Source organism: Ictidomys tridecemlineatus, chromosome 1 (assembly GCF_052094955.1).
Source record: "Ictidomys tridecemlineatus isolate mIctTri1 chromosome 1, mIctTri1.hap1, whole genome shotgun sequence".
Classification (NCBI taxonomy): Eukaryota; Metazoa; Chordata; class Mammalia; order Rodentia; family Sciuridae; genus Ictidomys; species Ictidomys tridecemlineatus.
In genome coordinates, this window is record NC_135477.1 from 77,808,135 (window position 1) to 77,829,679 (window position 21,545).

Sequence of the window (21,545 nt, forward strand, 5' to 3'; positions counted from 1 at the left end):
AAACCTTGTTGTAATGATAAATGTATCATGATTATGGTGGTAGGTACACAAAACTATACATAACTATGTAGAGTTATTCACATATACACAAATGAGTACAGCACTAACTCATTAAATCTGAATAAACTCTGTGGGTTGTACCAATGTCAATTTCTTGATATTCCTATTAGTTATGCCAGATATTAGCATTAGGGAAAGCTGGGAAAAGGGCACAGACACTTCTTTGCAACTTTATATAAATCTATATTTATTTAGATAATAAACATTTTTACATAGTGAAGGGATCTTATTCATAGTAATTCATTTTGAGGAAACTATATAAGGAGAATTTCAGTTTACGGGAAAAAGACTAAGCATGTTTTACCTTTCAGTTTTCACTGAATGCCACCATAAGTATAGGCCAGTAAGCATGGAGAAGCTATTTGAGGACTTTCAAAATCAAATAATTGCAGGTATTTTAAAAGAACATAATTCAAATTTTCACAGGGCTGTCACTGAGTTTTACCATTTTCCCTTCCCTGAGATCTCCCAGCCTGTGCTCATAGTGCAAACAGAGTAGAAGCCTTCAGATCTGGCTGGAGAGCTGAAATAGCCCCCTTCTAAAACCCAGAATGCAAGAAACTCTTTTTATTCTTTAATCCATTTCTCATTTCCCAAACCCTTGTGGCCCCTAGGTACCTTCTTTTCTGATAGGTAGAACTGTGACCCAAGCAAAGTAGATCCAAGAAAGGGTCTAAAGGAACAGAATTTTGAGAATGAGTTTCTGAATAGGTTCTGGGATTTCTAGAATTTTTTCTAGTCGGATTAGGTATACTAATAACTATTTCCAGTAGCAAAGAGAACACTGATAGTCCTGGCCTTTTCTAGTTATAGAAATTCACAAAATATCACTTGGATAGAAGTACCACTTTTAAGAACCAAGGATCTGGATTACACATGCATACTTTGAAATATTTTTTAAAAACTAATGAATATAATGAGATCAGCTGATTTCTTCTATTGTCACTAGACAAAATGGGGAAAGGAAAAGATAAACTCAGGTATTCAAGTCCTCATATCGAATGACATACAAATAATCTGAAAACCCCCATGTTTTCCCTCCAGTCGACCCTTAATTCCTGTAGCACAGGACTAAGATTGCTGAAAATCAAACTCAAAATCTTATCCTGTGAATGTGTGAATTTAATGAAGTTAAACTCACAGCCTTACAAAGTGGGTTTCTTCTGTTAAGGTTAGAAAGGAATGGGGGAGACGGGGTCGTGACAGTTGGAATGGAAATGGATGTGTAGGAAGACTCTGATGAAGCTGGGGACATGAAGTCCTAAATTCTGATAAGTCTCCTTTGCCAGAATAGGCCTCCCTACCCTCATTTGGGAGCACTGGCCCTATATTGCAGGAGGAAACTGTAATAATTCAGCCCCTGAAGTAGTTGCATACAAGACAATGCTAAGTCTCCTCAGGACCCACCTTCACTATTCCTATTTGCTTCTAGACCTATAAATAATTTTGGGTCTAGCAGGCCCCTAAAGGAAGGAGGTAAACTACAATTCAAAAGAATTACTGGAGCTCACTAATTTATACTATCAGGAAATGTGTATAGGAATAGATACTAAGCCTATGGGATAATGATGGAAGAAACAAAGTTGGATCAGCCAAATTTATGTTCACTTAGCAGAGATTCTGCATGTAATATTGTAGCCTGAGAGAGTTGAAAATGCTGGACCTGTCATGGTTTAATGTAAAAGAAGGGATTAAAAGGCTTAGGGAGATGTGGATGTTAGAGTAGACCTACTCATCCACACACAGAGGGTTTAGAAGACATGAATCACCATGACTGAAATAAATTTGTGAGGGGAGCCTTGCCATCCTTGAAGAGTTCTGTGATTGCTCTTCTCTTTAAGTCAGACCTGATAATGGAAATTGCAGTCATTGAATTGGAAAACCTAAATACAATGACCATAATTGGATCCTGTGGTGTCAGAAAACAAGTGGCAGCACTTAACTAATTCAGGCAAGGTAGGTAAGGTTACTGTAATGAGTAAAGTAGTGATCAGAATAGTTTGACTCATGCAGACTTATCCTACTGTCTAGTTGATCATTGTGTCCCTGTCCTTAGAAATGAAATAGAAAGCTTATTAAATTCTTTCTTGATCTAAGCAGAAATTCTCTAGGTCAAGCAAACATAAGTCTAACTTGAATGAAAACAAAGAATCACAGGTACTCAATTCCCAAACTTCAGTCTCCATTTAGACATCTAGTACCCTTTGACTAAAGGGAGGTTGCCTCAGTTTGTTCCTGCTAATGTAACAGAATATTTCAGTCTGAGTAACTTATGAATAATAGAAATCCATGATTAAGTTCCCGGAAAATCTAGTGTCTGGTAAAGTCTCACTCTCTACTTCATAGCTGTCACCTCTTGTTGCACCTTACATGGGAAGGGGAAAGGCAGCTCTCTCTATTCTTTTACAATCCCATTCATTAAGTGCTGCCTTCATGATTTATTGCTTCTTAAAGTCCCTCTCTCTTAATACCATTGTATTGGGACTTAGGTTTTAACATATGAGTTTTGAGGGGACATCTACATTCAGGCTATAGCAGAAGTAAAGTCCCCTTGATGAAGTGCATGGCACACTGCCCAAAATCTATATTGTTAAATCTTTGTCTCAGTCTTCCCCAGAAGAACCTATGGCTGTTTACCAGGGTAACCGTGCTTTAGAGAAAAGGAAACAATCAGATTTTAGGGGACTATTAGATACTGGTCCTGAACTGAAACTAATTTCAGAAGACCCAAAATGTCACTGTCTCTCTCCCCCAAGTCAGAATCAAGGTTTATGAAAGTCAGGTGATAAAACGAGTTTTAACTCAAGATCTGTCTCACAGTATATAAACCTTATTTATTGATTATTTCAATTCATAATTGGAAAAGATACACACAGCAACAGGGAGAACCCCTACATTGGTTCCCTGTAGAGTGAAGGCTATTATGGGGAGAAAAGCTAAGGTGGAAGCCAATAAAACTACTTCTACCTAGAAAAATAGTAAACCAAAATCATGCAGGATTATACTGGTCCAGGGCCATAAGGAAAAAGGCTAGACTGGTAAAGAACCATGACCAGCTCTAGTTTACTGAAGGAAAGGGAACACAGAATGGGACCTGGAAGAAGTAGTCATATGACAATGTGACCAGTTACAAAACCAAGGACTGTAACTGTCTTGAGTATTTCCTCCTTATTTGGTATGCATACATTTGTACATGTATACATTGGTGAATATGTATTTCTCTCTGTGTGTGCAAGATTTTAGGAGAAAAATCTTCATGACTGAGGTTAGAAAAACGAGTTCATAGAGTGACACCAAATGTATAATCCATAAAAGCAAAAACAAGGTTTACCAAAACAAAATTAGCTTGGAAACTACATGTTGGGAGTAAATATTTGCAAACTACATATCCTACAAAGTGAATATTCCAATATATATAAAGAACTCTTAAGGGAACAGGGTTATAGCTCAGTGGTAAAGACATTGCTTGGCATGCACAAAGACCTGGGTTCAATCCTCAGCACTATAGGAAAAATTTCCACTAGTCAAGTTGGAAAATGATTCAAATTAATAAGTGCATAAAAAGGCTTGAACATAAATTTCACCAAAGAGGACACTAGTGGAAATGTGAAAAGATGCTCGATATTATGTTATCACGGAAATGCAAATTAAAACCACAATGAGATACACACTAGAATGGCTAACAAAAACTGGTAGCAAGACCAAGTATTGGGGAAGAGGCAGCCTTGAACTCTCATTCTTTGCTGATGGGAGTGCAAAATGAAAAGGCCACTCTGGAAAATGGTGACAGTTCTAAAAGTCCTACTTCTGAGTATTACCCTGGGATTTTAATTAAAAACTTGGTTCTTTTCCCTAGTGCCAATTTAATACTGAGGGAATGGTTTTGAGAAAAAGGAAAAAGATTTATTGCTTTGCTAGCAAAGGAGAAACACAGGGGACTCCTGTCCTAAAGGCTGTGACTCTCTCCATCAGGAGGGACTGGGGGTTTTAAAGGAACACTTCAAGGGTTATACTCCAGGTGTGCTCTGGTAGGGGGGTCCAAGGCACTGTGATGGTTTGTTAGGATTCACTTGTTAATTTGGGAGATATTCACTTCCCAAATCCTCAGCAGTCATCTCCTTCCTGTAGTAGGTTCAAGGGCAATTAACTAGAGTAAGAAAAGATAACCCTGTCTCCCTAATCTTATTAGGGAGGGGGAAAGGGGAAAAGACAGAAAAACATTTTTTAAAAAAAATAAGCCTCACAAGGGCTATTTCAGAAGGTGAATGAACCACTGTTACAGGGTAACAAAAAATTATGTTTACACAAAAACCTCTACAAAAAATGTTTACAGTGCATATATTCATAATCACCAAAATCTGGAAAGAACTTGAGTGTCTGTCCATTGGTGAATGAATAAACAACTGTAATCTGTATAGTGGGATACTATTCGGCAATCAAAAGGAACATACCACTGATAAAACAACTGGGATGCATCTTGAAGGTATTATGTTTAGTCAAAGTAGCCAGTTACAAGGGACTACATACTATTTTCACTCACATAACATTATGAAACAACAAAGTAACATATCGGCTGGCAGGACTTCACAGTAAGAGGAAATACTTTTCAGTGATGTGACTCTTTTCCATCTAGTTTATAGTGATGGTTATGTGACAAAATCTTTACACTTTGAGGACCTCAAAAAGTTTTATCTATCAATTTTTACTTGGAAGCCTTCAAAAAGTTGAATTACAGACTGGTTGTTTTTTTTTTTTCATGCGAGCATTTGTTTCTGAAAATGGTGGTATGTCACCAAATAGTATTATAGCAGTTTCAAATTAAGAAAGTTCATGTGTTTAAAAAGAAACAATCTAGAATTTACACTGAGAGGAAACTAGAAATATCTAACAGTTTGGTATGGAATATTATATGCACTTTAGGCCAATATTAGTTAAAAAAAAAAGAAAACTACAACCACACATCCATACTAAAAAGACAAGGTATAAAAACAAGTAGCTTATCTCAATTCCCAATTTTTGTCAAATGCGGTATCTTATAACAAAAAAGAATGTTTTATAATTTATAAAGCTTAATACAATTGAGAAAGTGTGGGGAAAAGTGCATGGAGTACTATATACATGGCATACATTAAGGGCATCTGAGTGGCTAGGCACATAGGCCGAAAATCACTTACCCCCTGGGCGTGAAGCCATGTGTTGCAGTCCCTGCGCTTGCTCCGTGGTCCAGCCCTCAACTGGTAGCTGCAAGGACAGTTGCCCAGAAATTATATTGGTAACTGCCTTTAATCTGCTTAGCTACTGCCTGAATATATATACATGGTAACTGCACAATAAAATCAGACCTGCTTCCTGCTTGGTCTCCGGAGGAGGTCTTGATTAGCAATTCTGCAGCCACACTCTCCTCTGCCCTGTTCTGTGGACCTCTTCATCGGACGAGAGCCCATGCAAGAAAGGTTTCTATTAAAAATCTTAACATATTTTAGAGGGTGAGGGCATACTTTGCATAGCAACTTCAGTTGTCTGAAATATCCTTTCTTCATCATTCTAAGCAGATGTTTGTTTATTAAGGACTTATTTTATGTAGGCTTGACTCAAAGTGCTAAGAAAGTAAACGAGCCAGTGTCTGCTCTCACGGAACTCACATTCTGATAGAATTTACTTTTGTAAAAAGTATTCTAATAGTATCAAGTGACTAAGATATTAATGTTGAAAAGTAATTTTTAAACTCTTTCAGGCTAGTCCCTACTTAACTACACTACCTTCCTCTAAAATGAATGCAAACTTCAGTTATAAAAATTATGCACATCTTATTGACTGAGCCTGTCAGGATCAAAACCAATAAACATTCTAAATATTCTACAAGAAAAAGAATATTTATGGTAACTTTAAAATGAGAGGTTTCTTCTTTGTTTTTTAGTTGTTGATGGACCTTCATATTATTTATTTATATGTAGTGCTGAGATTCAAATTCAGGGTCTCACACATGCTAGGCAAGCGCTGCACCAATGAGCCACAATCCTAGCCTGAGAGGTTTCTTAAATTTTAAATATTCTTGATATGTGAACTTTTCATTTCTTTTGTTCTCCAAAATAAGCCCAGATTTTTAATATTAGCAGATATTATATACACATACACTATCTTGAGACAATTATCTGCAACTGTTTAAACATTCTTTTACTCTATGGCTAAAGAACATCACTCATTTGGTTAAAATATAAGAGACTAAACAATTATATATAGTATATTACTTGCAATGCTCACTCTGAACAAGTTTACTACTATGAGACACTTTTAAAATTAGGTTTTTGTCTACTCTGGATGACCTTGTAAAAATACTTAACTGAAAAACATGATATGGCTTAGAATGCTTTTTTAAATTGAATTATAGTTTCATATTTTAAAAGAGATTAATTATGCCACATAACAGAAATTAAAATATTTTATTAGCACAATGACATATCCAACTACTCCTTAGGAAAAGAGAAAAATATACAACTATAGTTCCTCAGAAGGGTACAGGCTTATTCCAACTGTTGTTTCCCAGGCTAACGCACTCTTGGCAGAATTTTCACAGTTCCATCACTTTTTAAAAATTTTATTGGTTCTTTTTAGTTATACACAATGTTAGGACTTTTTTTTTTTTTTTTTGTACTGGGGATTGAACTCAGAGGCACTCTATCACTGAGCCACATCTCCAGCTCTATTTTGTATTTACAGACAGGGTCTCACTGAGTTGCTTAGCACCTTGCCACTGCTGAGGCTGGCTTTAAACTTACAATCCTCCTGCAACGGCCTCCTGAGTTGCTGGGATTATAGGAATGCATCACTGAGCCCGGCACATTAGGACTTATTTTGATCCCATCACTTATCGTGAAGAAAAAAGACCCAGCACTTTCCCACTGATAGCTGTAGGCTTTCATAGAACCTACCAGATTAAGCCGATTACTTAAATTCTGCCAGAAAACTCAGCAGTTGGCCCCAGGTGAATTTTCTTTGGCCCACATGTTTTCAAAGGCAACATGGTATTCATATCAGCAGCACAAACCAAAACGGAATCAATACAAGAGATGATTAGCATGACCCTTCTGCAAAGATATGAAAACTTATAAATATAGTTACATAGTGTAATGCATAAGCACAGTACAAGAAGCTTCATCAGTAAATTCCATTTCCTTATTTCCTATATGTACCTTGTCTAAAACAATATAGTTGTTGTTACACCAATGTGCAAAAATATATTAAATAAAATATAAAATGCCCATTAGAGTCAATGACTAAAAAATACAACAATCAATAAAAACCCAAAACGCAAAAACAATCACACACCCTTCTCTAAAATTTTACACTAAAGCTGAGAATTCAAATATAAATTTTCCCCCTCCTGGAAGACTTATCATGAAGATAATAGAGTAAGCTATTATTCACAAGCAACTCTCAGGCATTCATACCTAATGAAAACTACTAAATCAAAATTAACACAAAATTATTTTAATATTTTCTGTAGCACAAAATAATTAAATTGAGACAGATATAAGAAAGAGTTCACATGCCAATAAGTTACAGTGCTTTAAATCTTTATACAACTGGATGCTAAGAGGGTACACATGCCCTACCAGCACAGTCTTCTTCACTTCTCCTATTAAAGGCACAGTCTGGGTGATGTATTCAACTAGGAATTCTCTCTTGGGTTCCTGTCTCTTGTTATTTACAAGCACTATAATATCTGAAACCATCCACCTGTATAGATCCAAAAGATGGTCTATCCATTCTGAAATGTCACTTCAATTGCTCTCAGCCCCCTTCAGACTAGACTTCTGATTTCTTCTTTCCTTCTGACCCTGAATTCGGAAAAGCTTCTTCCTTAGGTCCTTCTGTCGCTTCAGCTTCTCCTCCTCTTCCTTCTGCTTCAATTTGACGTGCTCTTTATTGTGCAGATGCCGCTGTTCCTTAGCCTTCTTCATCTTCTGGCTGTGCACTGTGCTCAAAGCATCCAGCAGTGCAAGGATCTAACAAAGACAAAACCCAGTGAGCATCAGATCAGTCTTACCGTTATGGCATGAGACGTACATTTCAGGGGGCCTCAACATATGAGCCAACAGTATCAAAACTAGATTAGATCCATGACTTGAATGTTAACTGAGTGAAAATCCACCCTGAACTAGGAAATCACAATTGGCTTGGAGATACCACAAAATCACCTCTGGATACTATGTGCAACTAGCTAAGGCAGAGTGGTTAACCAGTGTATGTATTATTCCCAATTCAAACACATAAGGCAGAGCATTAATGAATCAAAAAATGGAAAAATGGACACTGGTCCTTCCTCCAACTAAGGCCTTGAGTAACTCTCGCCCTTATCTTTTCCTGATGAAGATTGAGACTACAGTAGAAATGCTAACTGTGCTATGGAAAACACTACTTTCGTTTCTAAATGAAATATGCAATATGTTGTCTTGTCAACAGTACCTTCCTCTCATGAGGCTCGCGTATAACTGCTGGTCTCATCCTGTCCTTTGGCACCTTGCCTGCCTTTGCTTGGGTCTTGGGCTTATTCTTAAATGGCAGGGCCTTTTGTAAGGCTTTTGGAATGTGCAGTGAATTAAAATGTTTCTTTTGCCTCAGGACTGGCTGAAAAGAAAAACAAAAGACAGTGACACATTTAAATTATGACCTATGTATATTTAAACTTTTGCATAATATCTTCTCAATGTTTTAACTTTCCCACAAAATCAGTGACAACAGAGTCTGTTGACCACAGAAATCAGGATCTGATCACCCATCAAATATGGATGACTTCAGTGCACATCCGTATCTGTAGGCCAAACAGTTAACATTTACAATTGTTCCACTTCTATGGTATCTTTTATGGGATCTCAACATTTCCTTATTTCCTATTTGTCTTAAACAACAAAAATATAGCTGTTGTTATACCAATGTGCAAAAATATATTAAATAAAATATAAAATGTCCATTAGAGTCAATGACTAAAAAACAGATGAGTAGAGTAAAAAGTAGATGAAACAATCCAAAGTTTCTTATAAGGGAAAATCCAGAGTTTATTTTGGGGGCACTGAGATTACCTATCTTTTCTTCTTAACTCTCTGGATTTAAGGACATAGTTCTTGCACTAATAAGCAAAATATCCCTATTCCTGATTCCAAGAGGTTTAACTTTAGTCTGTTTCTGATGGAAGGCTGGCTGAATACAGAAAAGATTTAAAACAGATGAAGGTAAAATTCTCTACTCTGAATTTTCAAAGCAGTCTAAGTTCTATGTTTTAATTAAGAAAAATGATTAAAATTGCCTCAGAAATACTGTCAGTAAATTCAAAGTTTTGCCACTGGCCTTTACCAAAAAATAAACTATGTAGAAAAATCTTTCTTTTATGTATTTAAATTTATTATTAAAAACATCATACTCAGTAACATTCAATATTCTCTGTTCAGAAATAATAACTGCTTTAGATTTAAGAAATTCAGAGAAATCTTCTCAAGGAAGCAGGAGCAATAGAGGCTGGATAAGGATATCATATTCTGTGTATATCTCAATAAAAATTCATGCAAGATAGCCAGGCATGGTGGTGCACACTTGTAATCCTAGCAGCTTGGGAGCCTGAGACAGGAGGATCAGGAGTTCAAAGTCAGCCTCAGCAAAAGTGAGGTGCTAAGCAACTCAGTGAGACCCTGTCTCTAATTAAAATATAAAATAGGGCTGCAGATGTGGCTCAGTGATCGAAGTGAAGTGCCTGAGTTCAATCCCGGGTACCAAAAAAAAAAAAAAAAAAAATTCATGCAAGATGAACTAAAGGTTTATTCCTATTTTATAGAAAAGTAATGTCTGTGAGACTTCTAGTTCTGATAGAATGACAGACTGAAACCCTAAATCACCCTCTATTTCAAAACAACTGAATATCTTGGATCAAAACAAGCAAATTTTTTCAAATGTGTTATTAAGCTGTAAAGAAAATAATCAGGGTCTCACTGAGTTGACTAGCACAGCACATCATTTTTGCTGAGCCTGGCTAGTAACCCTCGATCCTCCAGCCTCAGCTTCAACCTCCTAAGCCACTGAGATTACAGTCATGTGCCACCACGCCCAGCTCACACGATCATTTTGATGCAGAAAAAGTATTTCACAAAGTTCAGCACTTGTTCTTAATAAAAACTTCAAAAACTTAATGTATAGAAAGAAAGTTCCTCAATACAATAAGGGCTATTTATGAGAAATCCATACAAAACAGGGATGCCTATACCCTTGTCATTTCTGTTCAACACAGTTTTGGAAGTACCTGAGAGAACAATTACATAAGAAAAAGAAATAGGGCTGGGGATGTGGCTTAAGTGGTAGTGCGCTCGCCAGGCATGCATGCGGCCCGGGTTCGATCCTCAGCACCACATACAAAGATGTTGTGTCTGCTGAAAACTAAAAAATAAAATAATAATAATAATAATAATAAAAAGCCAATGAAGATCATTAAACTAAAAAGAAAAAAAGAAAAAGAAATAAAAGCCATCCAAATAGAAAAAGTAGTAATTTTTATTTAAAAAAAAAATTTTTATGGACGCAATACCTTTATTTATTTTTATGTGTTACTGAGGATCAAATCCAGTGCCTCACACGTACAAGGCAAGTGCTCTACCACTGAACTACAGCCCCAACCCCAAATATTTCTACTTGCAGATGAAAAAATGCTATTCATAGAAAATCTCAAACATCTTACAAAAAAAAATCCTATTAGAATAAATTAATTCGATAAAGTTGCAGGATTAAAAAAAAAAAATCAACATGTAAAAATTGGTATCATTTCTACAACAAATAATGACCTGAAAAAAAAAAATTTTTTTTCGTTTTATGGCATTAACAAAACAAAAAAGCCTTAAGAAAAAATTTAACCAAGGAAGTAAAATATTTGGAAAAGACAGAAATAAAGGGAAAGACATCCCATTTTTACAAGTCAGAAGAATTATTGTTAAAGTATCCCAACTTCCCCAAAACAATAAACAGATTTAATGCAATGTCTTTCAAAATTCCAATGGATTTTCACAGAAGTAGACAAAACATATAAAAAAAAAATCCTACAATTCTTAGGAATCACAAAAGAAACAAAACAACCAATATTCAAAGAAATACTGACAAAGAAAAAACAAAGTTGGAAGCATCACATTTCCTGATTTAAAATTGTATTATAAAGGTATGGTAATCAAAGCAGTATGGTATTGGCATAGAAACAAAGACCAAAAGAGCCCAGAAATAAGTCTAAATTTATACAGTCGACTAATTCTTACCAAGGACAATCAAGACAACACAAAAGGGAAAGGATAATATCATCAACAAACAGTGCTAGAAAACTGGATCTCCCCATGAAAAAGAATAAAATAGAACCCCGATCTTATACCATATACAATATTCTACTCAAAATGGTACAAGACTTAAATATAAGACCTAAAACCTTAAAACTCTTTTAAAAGAGAACAGAGGCTAAAAAGCTTTTTAACATTGGTGCTGGCAATGATTATTTTTGGAATATCACACCAAAAGCCCATGTTACAGGAGCAAAAATAAACAAGTGAGACTATACTTAACTTTTCAAAAAACTTCTGCACAGGAAAAAAAATATCAACAAACAAAAAGACAACCTATAGACTAAGAAAAAAATATTTGCAAACTATGTATTTATAAGGGGTTAACACAAAGGGCTGAGACAGGAAGCTAGCCTCAGCAACTATGAGGTGCTAAGCAACTCAGTGAGATCCTGTTTCTAAATAAAACACAAAATAGGGGTGGGGATGGGACTCAGTGGTCAAGTGTCCCTGAGTTCAACCCTCAGTACTAAAACAAGAACTCTTACAACTAAATAACAGAAAAACAGATAACAATTTAAAAATTGGCAAAGGACCTGAACAAATATTTTTCTAAAGACATAAAAAAGGCAAAAGAAAATGAAAAGATGTAGGTCAAAGGATACAAAATGGCTGATATGTAAGATGATTAAGTCTACAGATCTAACATATAACAGAAGAATTATAGTTATAAAAATGTATTTGGATTTTTTGTTAAATACACTTAACAAATCTATTGTTATAGATGTGTGTTCTTATTACACAAGAATGGCTATGGTTACTAAAATGTATAGTAACATTTTACTATCTACACATATCCTATTATAAACCTCAAATATACACAATAAGGTTTATTTTTTAAAAAGTTTAAATTGTTTTCAATCCAGAGTAAACCACTAGTACCATTTCCCATGTTCCTTTTCAAAACATTTATGAATATACATATTTGATCAAATTTAATGTTAGACTTCATATCTGAAAAATTGAAAGCACTTAAGATATTATATACAAAAGCATCTGTGTGACTCCTTGTCCGGTGAGCAGACATAACATCTTCAATGATGCATATATGCACAACTTGTACCTTGTAGAGAGAGTCCTTGCTTGGCTTTAGTTTGATACCATGAGCGAGCCTGAGTTGACCTGTTGTCCGCATTCCTGACCAGGTGTCTTTCTCACCCACTGGCTTCAACAAAGATGTTACTGGGTTATAGAAGGCTGGGACAGAGACAGGATACCAAGTTCGCATGAAGACAATATCTGGAAACCAGAGGAAATTAACGTTTTCAAAAGAAAATTCATAACCATTTTGAAAAAAAAAAACCAAACAAACAATAAAAATCCCAAAATATTCACCCCAAACTTTTCTACCTAGTTGCACAGCATTTGAAAAGAGACTTCATCAAGTGAACTACTCTTATATATCACTAATCTTTGGGTACAAACAAGAGGCTCTAGACATAATATGAATCAGCAACTGTATAAGCTGGAGTTGATTTGGACTTTCTGTAGACCCAAACTCCAACCTCTAATCAACACTGGCTAGAGATAAAAAAAAAAAAAAAAAAAAAAAAAAGTGAATGGAAACACAGTGTTATAAACACACCACAAATATATTTACCACTCATCAGCAACTTATCCTCAAAGCTAGCCCGGAAAGCTCCTTCTGGAGCCCTGAGTGCTTTCTTGATCTGCCCCCTTATTCCACTGACAGTTCGAATCACAGCACCTTCAAATTTGGCCACTTCTAAGGCAGAATTAAACATTCCCTACAGGCAAAAGAAAATTAAAAATACATACACATAAAATTACATACTTTATCTCTGTTCATAAATGCATTATTGGTTAAGAAAACAGTAACAACTCATTGATATGTCAAAAAGAACACAACTCTATTTTCTCCAAAATAACACTGATGAAGATTCTACTGCTGGCTCGTTAGCATGTTCATCACTGGCATCTTTGTAAAAAAGAAGAACTTTATACTGGTGTCTTGTTGGCTGAACTGTAGTTTACATCCTGTCACTAAATAGGTTCAGGCACTTAAAAGTAAAAAGAGCTAAACAAATCCTGGTGGTACCATTTCCTGATTTTTACGATCATCTTAACTAATGGAAACACCCCCAATAATGAAAGTTTCAATAAATGATGTTCAGACTAACCTCTCCAAATATTGCAGAACAATATATCCATTTCTATGAAACCTTGCCAAGTTTCTTGTAAATGATTTTGTCTATTTTTCTACTGAACTGTTAGATAAACTTCTTCCTTTCGTACCATAAACCAGAAAGGTAGCAAAATCTAGTGGTTGAAATTACACATTTTCAGAATGAATTCTGATACTCTCACATGGAAATATTAATAGCCTAAACTAAACACCCGTTGGACTTAGCCTTAAGGCTTTTAAGCATACTTAAGTAACACAGACCAATATAAACATCTAAAAAAATTAAAATAAAATAAATAAAAATCAAGTTTATAAAAGATTTAAAATATTTTTCTAAAAACATTAAGCCTATATTTTAGAAGTACAAGAAAACCCCCAATCTGAAACTTTTTGAGGACTGAAATGACATGAATGGAAAATTCCACACCTTATCTCATGTGATAAGTTGTAGACAAAATGCAGGCATATTAAAAAATATTGTTGAATTGTTTTCAGGCTATGTGTATAAGGCATACAATGAAACATAAATGAATTTTGTATTCAGACATGGATCCCATCATCAAGATTTCTCATTGTGTATATGCAAATATTTCAAAATAAAAAAAAATCTGAAATTTGAAGCACTTCTGGTTCTAAGCAGTTCGGATAAGGAATACTCAACTTGTATTTCATTCTTCCTTTAATATTTATAAATTTGAATATATAGGTATACAGACCTTAATAAATGAAGTGTTCTTGAAAATTTTATATGGAAAACCAGTCAGCTTTAATTTCTTCACAATTTTAATGGACTTATCTAGATCAAGGACAACTCCTGTGGCAGCTATCCGGAAATCAGGCTAAAAGAAATCCCCGAAATTTGAATATAGGAATAATTCATCAGTAAGAGTACAATTCTCTGCGATGTAATAAATTACAAAATTACAAGTTATTTTACTTACAATCAGCTAAGAAAGATCAAGAGAACATCTGAACATGCAAAATAGAATTTTAACAAAAGCAACCTAAAACTATAATACTGGCATGCCAAACAAATGACAACTCAAATATTTTCATGGTGATTTCTTTCTTAGTAACATAATGAAAAGGAAAATTCATTTGTAATGTTTAAGAAATTAAAATTTGGATCTCCAGGGTAGATTTCATCTGCTCATTATTCTGTTTTCTCTGATGTTACATGAGCCAATAAAACATGCTCTGACTGGTCCAATGAAGCCTGTGTTTGCTAACAAACGTTTCTACAGGGTAGTTTTAAGTCTAACTAGTTATGATGTATCCTCAGAACTTAATGTAGTGTTTAGCACATGACGAGCACTGCTTAAATACCTTTCTAGATAAATAAATCCAAACAAGGCATAAAAACATGAAATGTCATCAAGTGCCATTGTAATTCTTCTATTTCCTTCTCCTCTCCTTCCATACCCTACTTAGAATTAATTAGAAAGATCAAAAGCAAAGAGAAATTTTATATTAAACATGAGTTATTTTCAACTCACATGTACAAAATCCATACTCAAGATATACTTTTCAAACATAATCTATAAAATAAAATATCCAAGATATTTACCATTGTGCCACTAACAGACTGTATTGCCAAGAATCCAGTTCCCTGTGGAGTGATAGGACCTTAAGAGAATAACAACAACAAAAATAATGAGCCATAGATTTGGGATTCCATTTTACATAAATACCACAAAAAGAAAAATCTTATGAATTGGGATTTCATAAAAGGAAAAAAAAAACTATAATGATAAAAGTTTAAATTATCCTTACAAGCAAGTTATTCTAACAACATTTTACCCCAAAAGGATGCTCCACAATGCATGTGCTGTGGGGTGTATTTTAGAAGCCTTTGTCTTCCATTGTGGTCTTCAATATAATAGAGTGGAATGGTCTGAAACCTCCTCCACCCTACAGAAAAAATGATTGGATCTCGGGACTTGAGGATTTTCTTATACCAACGATGCTTCTTCAGTCGCATCTAAGGGGAGAAGAGTTTGATAAAATTATGCAGAGTACATCCAAAGAACTTTGGTTGCTGAGCACGCAGGCATAGGTACCTACCTGCACATATCCCACATTGCCCTCACTGTTGCCTAAACCACCTAGAATCATTGGATAGTGGGGGTCAAAGTTCAGCACAAATTCACAGGGGACATTTTCAATCTCAATTCGAACATACATCCCAGGTCGAAAACCCTCATATTGAACTCTGGCTTCGTCGTCTTGATCTTCAAATTCTGCTCGGTTAAGCTATATATGAGAGGGAGAAAATAAGTAAAACTCCATTATGCAGTTATCTTTCACAAACATTTAAGATTAAATTTTAAAATGAGCAATTCCTAGGGACTGGGGAATTAGCTCAGTAGTAGAACACTTGTCTAGCACACACAGGCCCTGGGTTTGAACCTCTACAGCAAAAAAAAAAAAAAAAAAAAAAAAAAAAGAAAAGAAAAAGAGAGCAACTCCTACATAAAAGAACCATGGATAGAATTACTATTCTAATTGAAAATGATACATTTCACCCCTACATTTTGTTTAGGATTTGCCACAAATATGTTCTTCTCCATTGCCCTAAGGCACAATAAATACAAACAACTCAGAAAAGATCCCTGGATGCTGGCTGGCAAAGGCTTGCAGCTTCCTCAACCCACAACTTCTCCTCATTATAAATTATTATTTCATACTTTCCCCCATCTTCAAACATCCAATACCCCCCTCTTCCCCTTATTCTCACTCTCAACTGATGGTTATCTCGAATTCACTCCAAAACCAAGTAATTTAGAACTTCCACATACTAAACCCTCTCCCATGGTTTACTTTCACATGAGGCCTTTTATTGTAGCTCTGTACTGTTCAGTAGCATAGCTACATGTGGCTAATAAAATTAAGTGACACTTAAAATCCAGCTCTTCAGTCATACCTGCCATATTACAAATAGTCAATATCAACAAGTGCCCAGCAGCATGATATTGGGTAGCCAATAGATACACTATTGTAGCAAGTGCCATTGGCAGCTCTGGTACAGCTCAATGCCAAACACTTGCACACCATATACCATCCACTCTTGATGGACTTTATTCCAAAAGAACACCCCTTTGTTATTTCTCTTCTATAAAAAGATCTTTTGACTCCACTTCCTCCACCAATAGCTGTCCTAATTTCCATTTCCTTCGGCATCAAAACTCCATAAAAATTTCCTATAGTTGCAATCTCTAGATCCTCTACTCTTAAAACCAACAAAATTGGACCATTACCCACCACATTAAGAAAATGCTTACCAAAGTCATTGAAGGTCTCCAAATTCTAAACCCAGTGGTCAATTTTGTCCTCATTTAAATGTGTCTCTTTTGGCATGAGATCATTCCCTTCAGTAGCCTACTCAACACCCACAGGCAGGAAGGTCACATTATATCCTTTTCTTTGTTCCACATATTTCCTTTGTTTTTGTTTCTGACCTCACCCAAAATACCCTCTGAACACTGACGAACATGGGTTTTCCAAAAACCTCCCCTGGACAGCATGTGTGTTTGCATAAGCCACATATCACCTATTCATTAAAATGGGAAGCAATAATTAGAAATGTGAAATCTATGCTTGCATTTAAATGAACATACTGTCTCAAATCACTGTACATGAGACCCTCAGAAGCAGAGACTATGTCTTGGTCATTTCTTCTTCCTCAGCACCTCATGCTTGGTGCAAAAGAGGTTCCGATATTTTTCTGGTAAACTTAAAAAACAATTAGATGACTACATGAATAAACATACTCTTCCATATCTCAACCCAGGAGTCCAAAAGAAAAGCACAGGGAGGAGAGACCAAACAACATCTACAACCTTGGAAGGAGGCTGACAGGAATTGAGTTTTCTTACCTGTGCTTGTTTCTGCATTTCTCCTTTAAGATCATCAAAATATGTGCTTTCTCCTTCATCATATTCTGCATCAAACATTTCCTTCAATTTTCTCTTTTTATCCAAGTGCTTTTTCTTGGCATTTTCCTCTGTGTTGGGGTCAGTTTCTTCCTTAACGTCTTCTTCTACATCTTCAACCTTAAATTTCCAGAAGAGAAAAATGTAGTTTATGGAGATCTTTTCATTAAGCAGACAAAAAAAAAAAAAAATCTGAGTTGCAAAAATCTTAGTTTTGATCATCATGAACAATATAAAACCAAAACATAGCCTCTGGCTCTAAATAACACATCGCCACTGGAGGCAGTTGTCTGTATTACAATGAACTGCTACTACCTAATCTGGCTGGGAATGCCAAACATGAATAAAAGTACTAGCAAATATCCTTAATCCAGATACTTCCAGACTCTGTTGTAAAGAAATTTCCAGGATAACAGGGAATTTGTTTTCTGAAAATGACACTTAAATTTAAGAAGAAGAGAATGATGGCAAAAAGAGGTGTAGAGAGGAACACTTAGGCTAAAACTTGCATGAGTGAAAAATCATAAAGAATTTAGTAAGTGACTATAACAAAAGGTTAGTAGTTGTCATCCAAAAGACTGAGAATAAACAACCTTTTATCTGCACCCATATGCCCACAGTTTTAGGAAGGAATCTGTTCTATAAATTACACAGATTAAGTTGACAGTGGCCATGTCAAAGACATACCTGAGTATCCAGGCTTGGTTTTCCCTTATGAACGTCCCCTGTTTCTAGGTCTTCAAAGTCACCATAGAGCTCCTCTGAAAAAAGAACCACCAAACAGCTATTCTGTAAATGTGCTTGTGTATAACACTAGCGCCATCTAGTTCCAGCTGACTATCCTCCATATGTTACTCTGATTGTTTCTATCACTACACATATGCTTTTTTTTTCTAATTGTATTTCTTCATCTGTTTACATACTTACCTCAAAATCTCAGTTAGTCAAGAGCTATTAATCCAGTATAGGGAATGGACTCTCTGTGAGAGATACTCAGAGGCAGCAGCCATAGCCATGAAGGCAAAACCCCAAAACCATCGGTTCAAAGAGTGAATAGAAAAGTCACAGCTTGACTGTAGCATGTGAAACAGTCTTGAAAATAACTAACACAATATAATTATGTAACACACACAGAGGGAAAATCTTAGATTACATAAACTACAGAAATTAGAGCAAAAGTAGAGCCCCAAACAGAACTGAGCCCACAAGAAACATTCATTCATTCATCCATTTGTTTTTTTTTTTGGAGCTCTGGGTTCAGTTGCAGGTCCTACTCTCAAAAATAAATAACCTGAAACACTTAGAAAGGTATTACAGTCATGTAAGAGTCTACTTGTAATAAACACAAAAAAGGATAAAAGAACACAAGCATAAACCTAACAAGAAATAGACTGAAACTTTATTTTAAAAATAAAATAACTTTAAAATGTGACCAATGGACAAAGGAGTAACATAATCAGCCAACCCTTTCCAATACTCTCCATACAAGAGAGTGTTTTCAGTACTACACAGGCCTTACATTCTTAAACACAACCCAAGAAAGAAGGTATTGTACACACTACTGGATAAATAAATTATGTCCCTGGTTTGGAAAGGAAGATTCAACATACCTATAGATGTCAAATCTTCCTCTAATGTAATTATTATTAAACCACCACCGAGGATTTCTAGTCTGGAAAAGAGAACACATTTCTCTCTGTTCTTCCTGACTACATTTCACCATAAACTCCAGACATAATGCAGGAGACAAGAGACAATCAAAGAACTATGAAAGGTAGAAAGAAAAAGGCTGGTCAGGGAGTCCTGGACTAGAGGAATGACTTGGTCTTGGTGGGCAAGTGTCTCAGTAGACCCTACCCAACAGAAAGGTGACCCAGGGCTCAGTGTTTCCCAAACCCCAATCTAGCAACAGAAAAGTGGTCCAGGCAGATTCACTCTTCCCCAGATCAAATGAGATATTGCTGGCAACAGCAGGTTAACCTGGAAGCACTGGCAAGGGAGTTGGGAGTCCCACTGACAATAATAACAAGGGGGGAAGTGTTCTCCTTCCCTAAAAGACCTAAACCAACCTTCTTTCCTCCACCAAGATATCTAGAGGGCCGAAGTTTACCAGCAAGGAAAATTCTGCCAGGCCTGAGACTTCCCTCCTCACTCTAAAACACTATGTGGATAGGCAAGACCAGCAAAGGAGATTCTCCCCTCCCTTAAATAAGCAAATCAGTCCCATAGGCCAAGACAACCTTCCCCTACCTAAGTGCAACTGGTGGTTTAGCCAGAGGCAGTTCCCATTACCTTAAGCAATACCAGCAAGGACAGGTGGGAGACTGAAAGATACCAGATAAACCAAGTGGGCCAAAATAGCATCACAAAGGCTCTGAAATTAAGTTATTATTGGAACCACAGTCACAAAGCACCAGGGCCTGCATATAAAACCTAAACTATTTGATTGCCTGTGAAAATCACATAGGATCCCATCTTCTAATTTATTAACCAAAATGTACAAGAGACAACAGAAAAATCACCTGTAATTCCTTGAACAAGGTAAATTATAAGTTAATGTGAAAAGACAACTGAAGATACCAATTTCAAAATGAATCAGATGTTGAAATTATTGATTCACCTCTTAAAGCAGCCATTTTAAATATGCTTCAATAAGCAACTACAAATCCTACAACAAACAAAAAAACTGAAAACATCAGCAAAGAAACTAAGTTAGAATCAAATGAGAATGGCAGAACTAAAATCTACAAAAACAAGAAAAAAAAAAACATTGGTTAAGAGTAGAGGACAGAAGATAGAATGGGATTGCTGAGGTCTGAGCAACAAATTCACCTGCTCTGAACAACAGACACAAAACAGCATGAAAATAAATAAACAATGGGGCTGGAGATGTGGCTCAAGCGGTAGCGCGCTCGCCTCGCATGCGTGCGGCCCGGGTTCGATCCTCAGCACCACATACCAACAAAGATGTTGTGTCCGCCGAGAACTAAAAAATAAATATTAAAAATTCTCTCTCTCTCCCTCTCTCCTCTCTCATTTTCTCTTTAAAAAAAAAAAATAAAAGAAAATAAATAAACAAGTATCCATGGAACCATAACAACCACCATTTACACCATCTGCGTAAATGAGGCTTTGCTGTAACAACTGAAGCTCCCCAAATCTAAAGAAAGATAAACTTACAGATTCAGGAAGCCAAATGAACCTCAAGATAAATCTAAAGGAATCCACACTAGTTAAAATTCTGAAAACAAAAAGGCAAAATCTTGAAAGAAGACAGAAAGAAATGACAGAATATGTGCAAGGGCACAGTAATTCAAATGACAGCATATTTCTCTTCTGAAATTGTGAGTTGTGAATGCTATATCCAGTGAAACTATTATTTGGAAATAAAGAGAATGAAGACATTTTCAGAGCAAAGAACTACAGGACTTTGTTGATAGTAGACTTACCTGTAAAAAATGGCTATGGAAAGTACTTAAGCAGAAAGGAAATTATAAGAGGAAGAATATGGGACTACTAGGGAAAAAAAGAGAAAACAATAAAAAGATCAGAAATATGGATAAATACAAGAGACTACCCTCCTCATAAATTTTTAGAATCACATTTGATGACTGAAACAAAAAAATTAACCCTATATAATACTTGAGGCATATTTTAAAAATTCATTCATTTATTTTTTTGGAACCAGGGATTGAACCCAGGGGTGCTTAACCACTGAGCCATATCCCTACTCCTTTTTGTATTTTATTTAGATGTAGGATCTCACTGAGTTGCTTAGGGCCTCAATAAGTTGCTGAGGCTGTCTCTTAATTCCTGATCCTCCTGGCTCAGCCTCCCGAGTGGCTGGGATTATAGACATGCACCATGGTGCCCGGTGAGGCAATGATATTTAATAATAAAGAAGGTAAAGAAACCCAAATAGAAGAAAAATTTCCATAAATCAGAGTGCTAAAATGTTGGTACCATTAGGCTATTAATATCACAATGCTCGCTGTGATATACAGTGCAACTACTACAAAAAAACTATAGAGATGCCCTCAAAAACAT

The 21,545-nt window shown here is 35.8% G+C and overlaps 1 protein-coding gene across 3 annotated transcripts in view; it reads right to left on the minus strand.

Annotated features, from left to right (window-relative positions):
- Nucleotides 1-6,481: 6,481 nt before the first annotated feature.
- Bms1 (BMS1 ribosome biogenesis factor) overlaps nt 6,482-21,545 on the minus strand; it is a 51,993-nt gene continuing 36,929 nt past the window's right edge. For all 3 annotated transcript variants that reach the window (XM_013362459.4, XM_005334397.5, XM_040272014.2), the window contains exons 14-23: nt 18,186-18,259; nt 17,442-17,618; nt 15,631-15,819; nt 15,367-15,547; nt 15,134-15,192; nt 14,283-14,405; nt 13,021-13,168; nt 12,484-12,659; nt 8,527-8,688; nt 6,482-8,066 (exon numbers count right to left, since the gene is read on the minus strand). In XM_013362459.4, the coding sequence (XP_013217913.2) occupies nt 7,842-8,066; nt 8,527-8,688; nt 12,484-12,659; nt 13,021-13,168; nt 14,283-14,405; nt 15,134-15,192; nt 15,367-15,547; nt 15,631-15,819; nt 17,442-17,618; nt 18,186-18,259 (1,514 nt within the window). In that variant the 3' untranslated portion in view covers nt 6,482-7,841. The remainder of the gene's footprint in view (nt 8,067-8,526; nt 8,689-12,483; nt 12,660-13,020; nt 13,169-14,282; nt 14,406-15,133; nt 15,193-15,366; nt 15,548-15,630; nt 15,820-17,441; nt 17,619-18,185; nt 18,260-21,545) is intronic.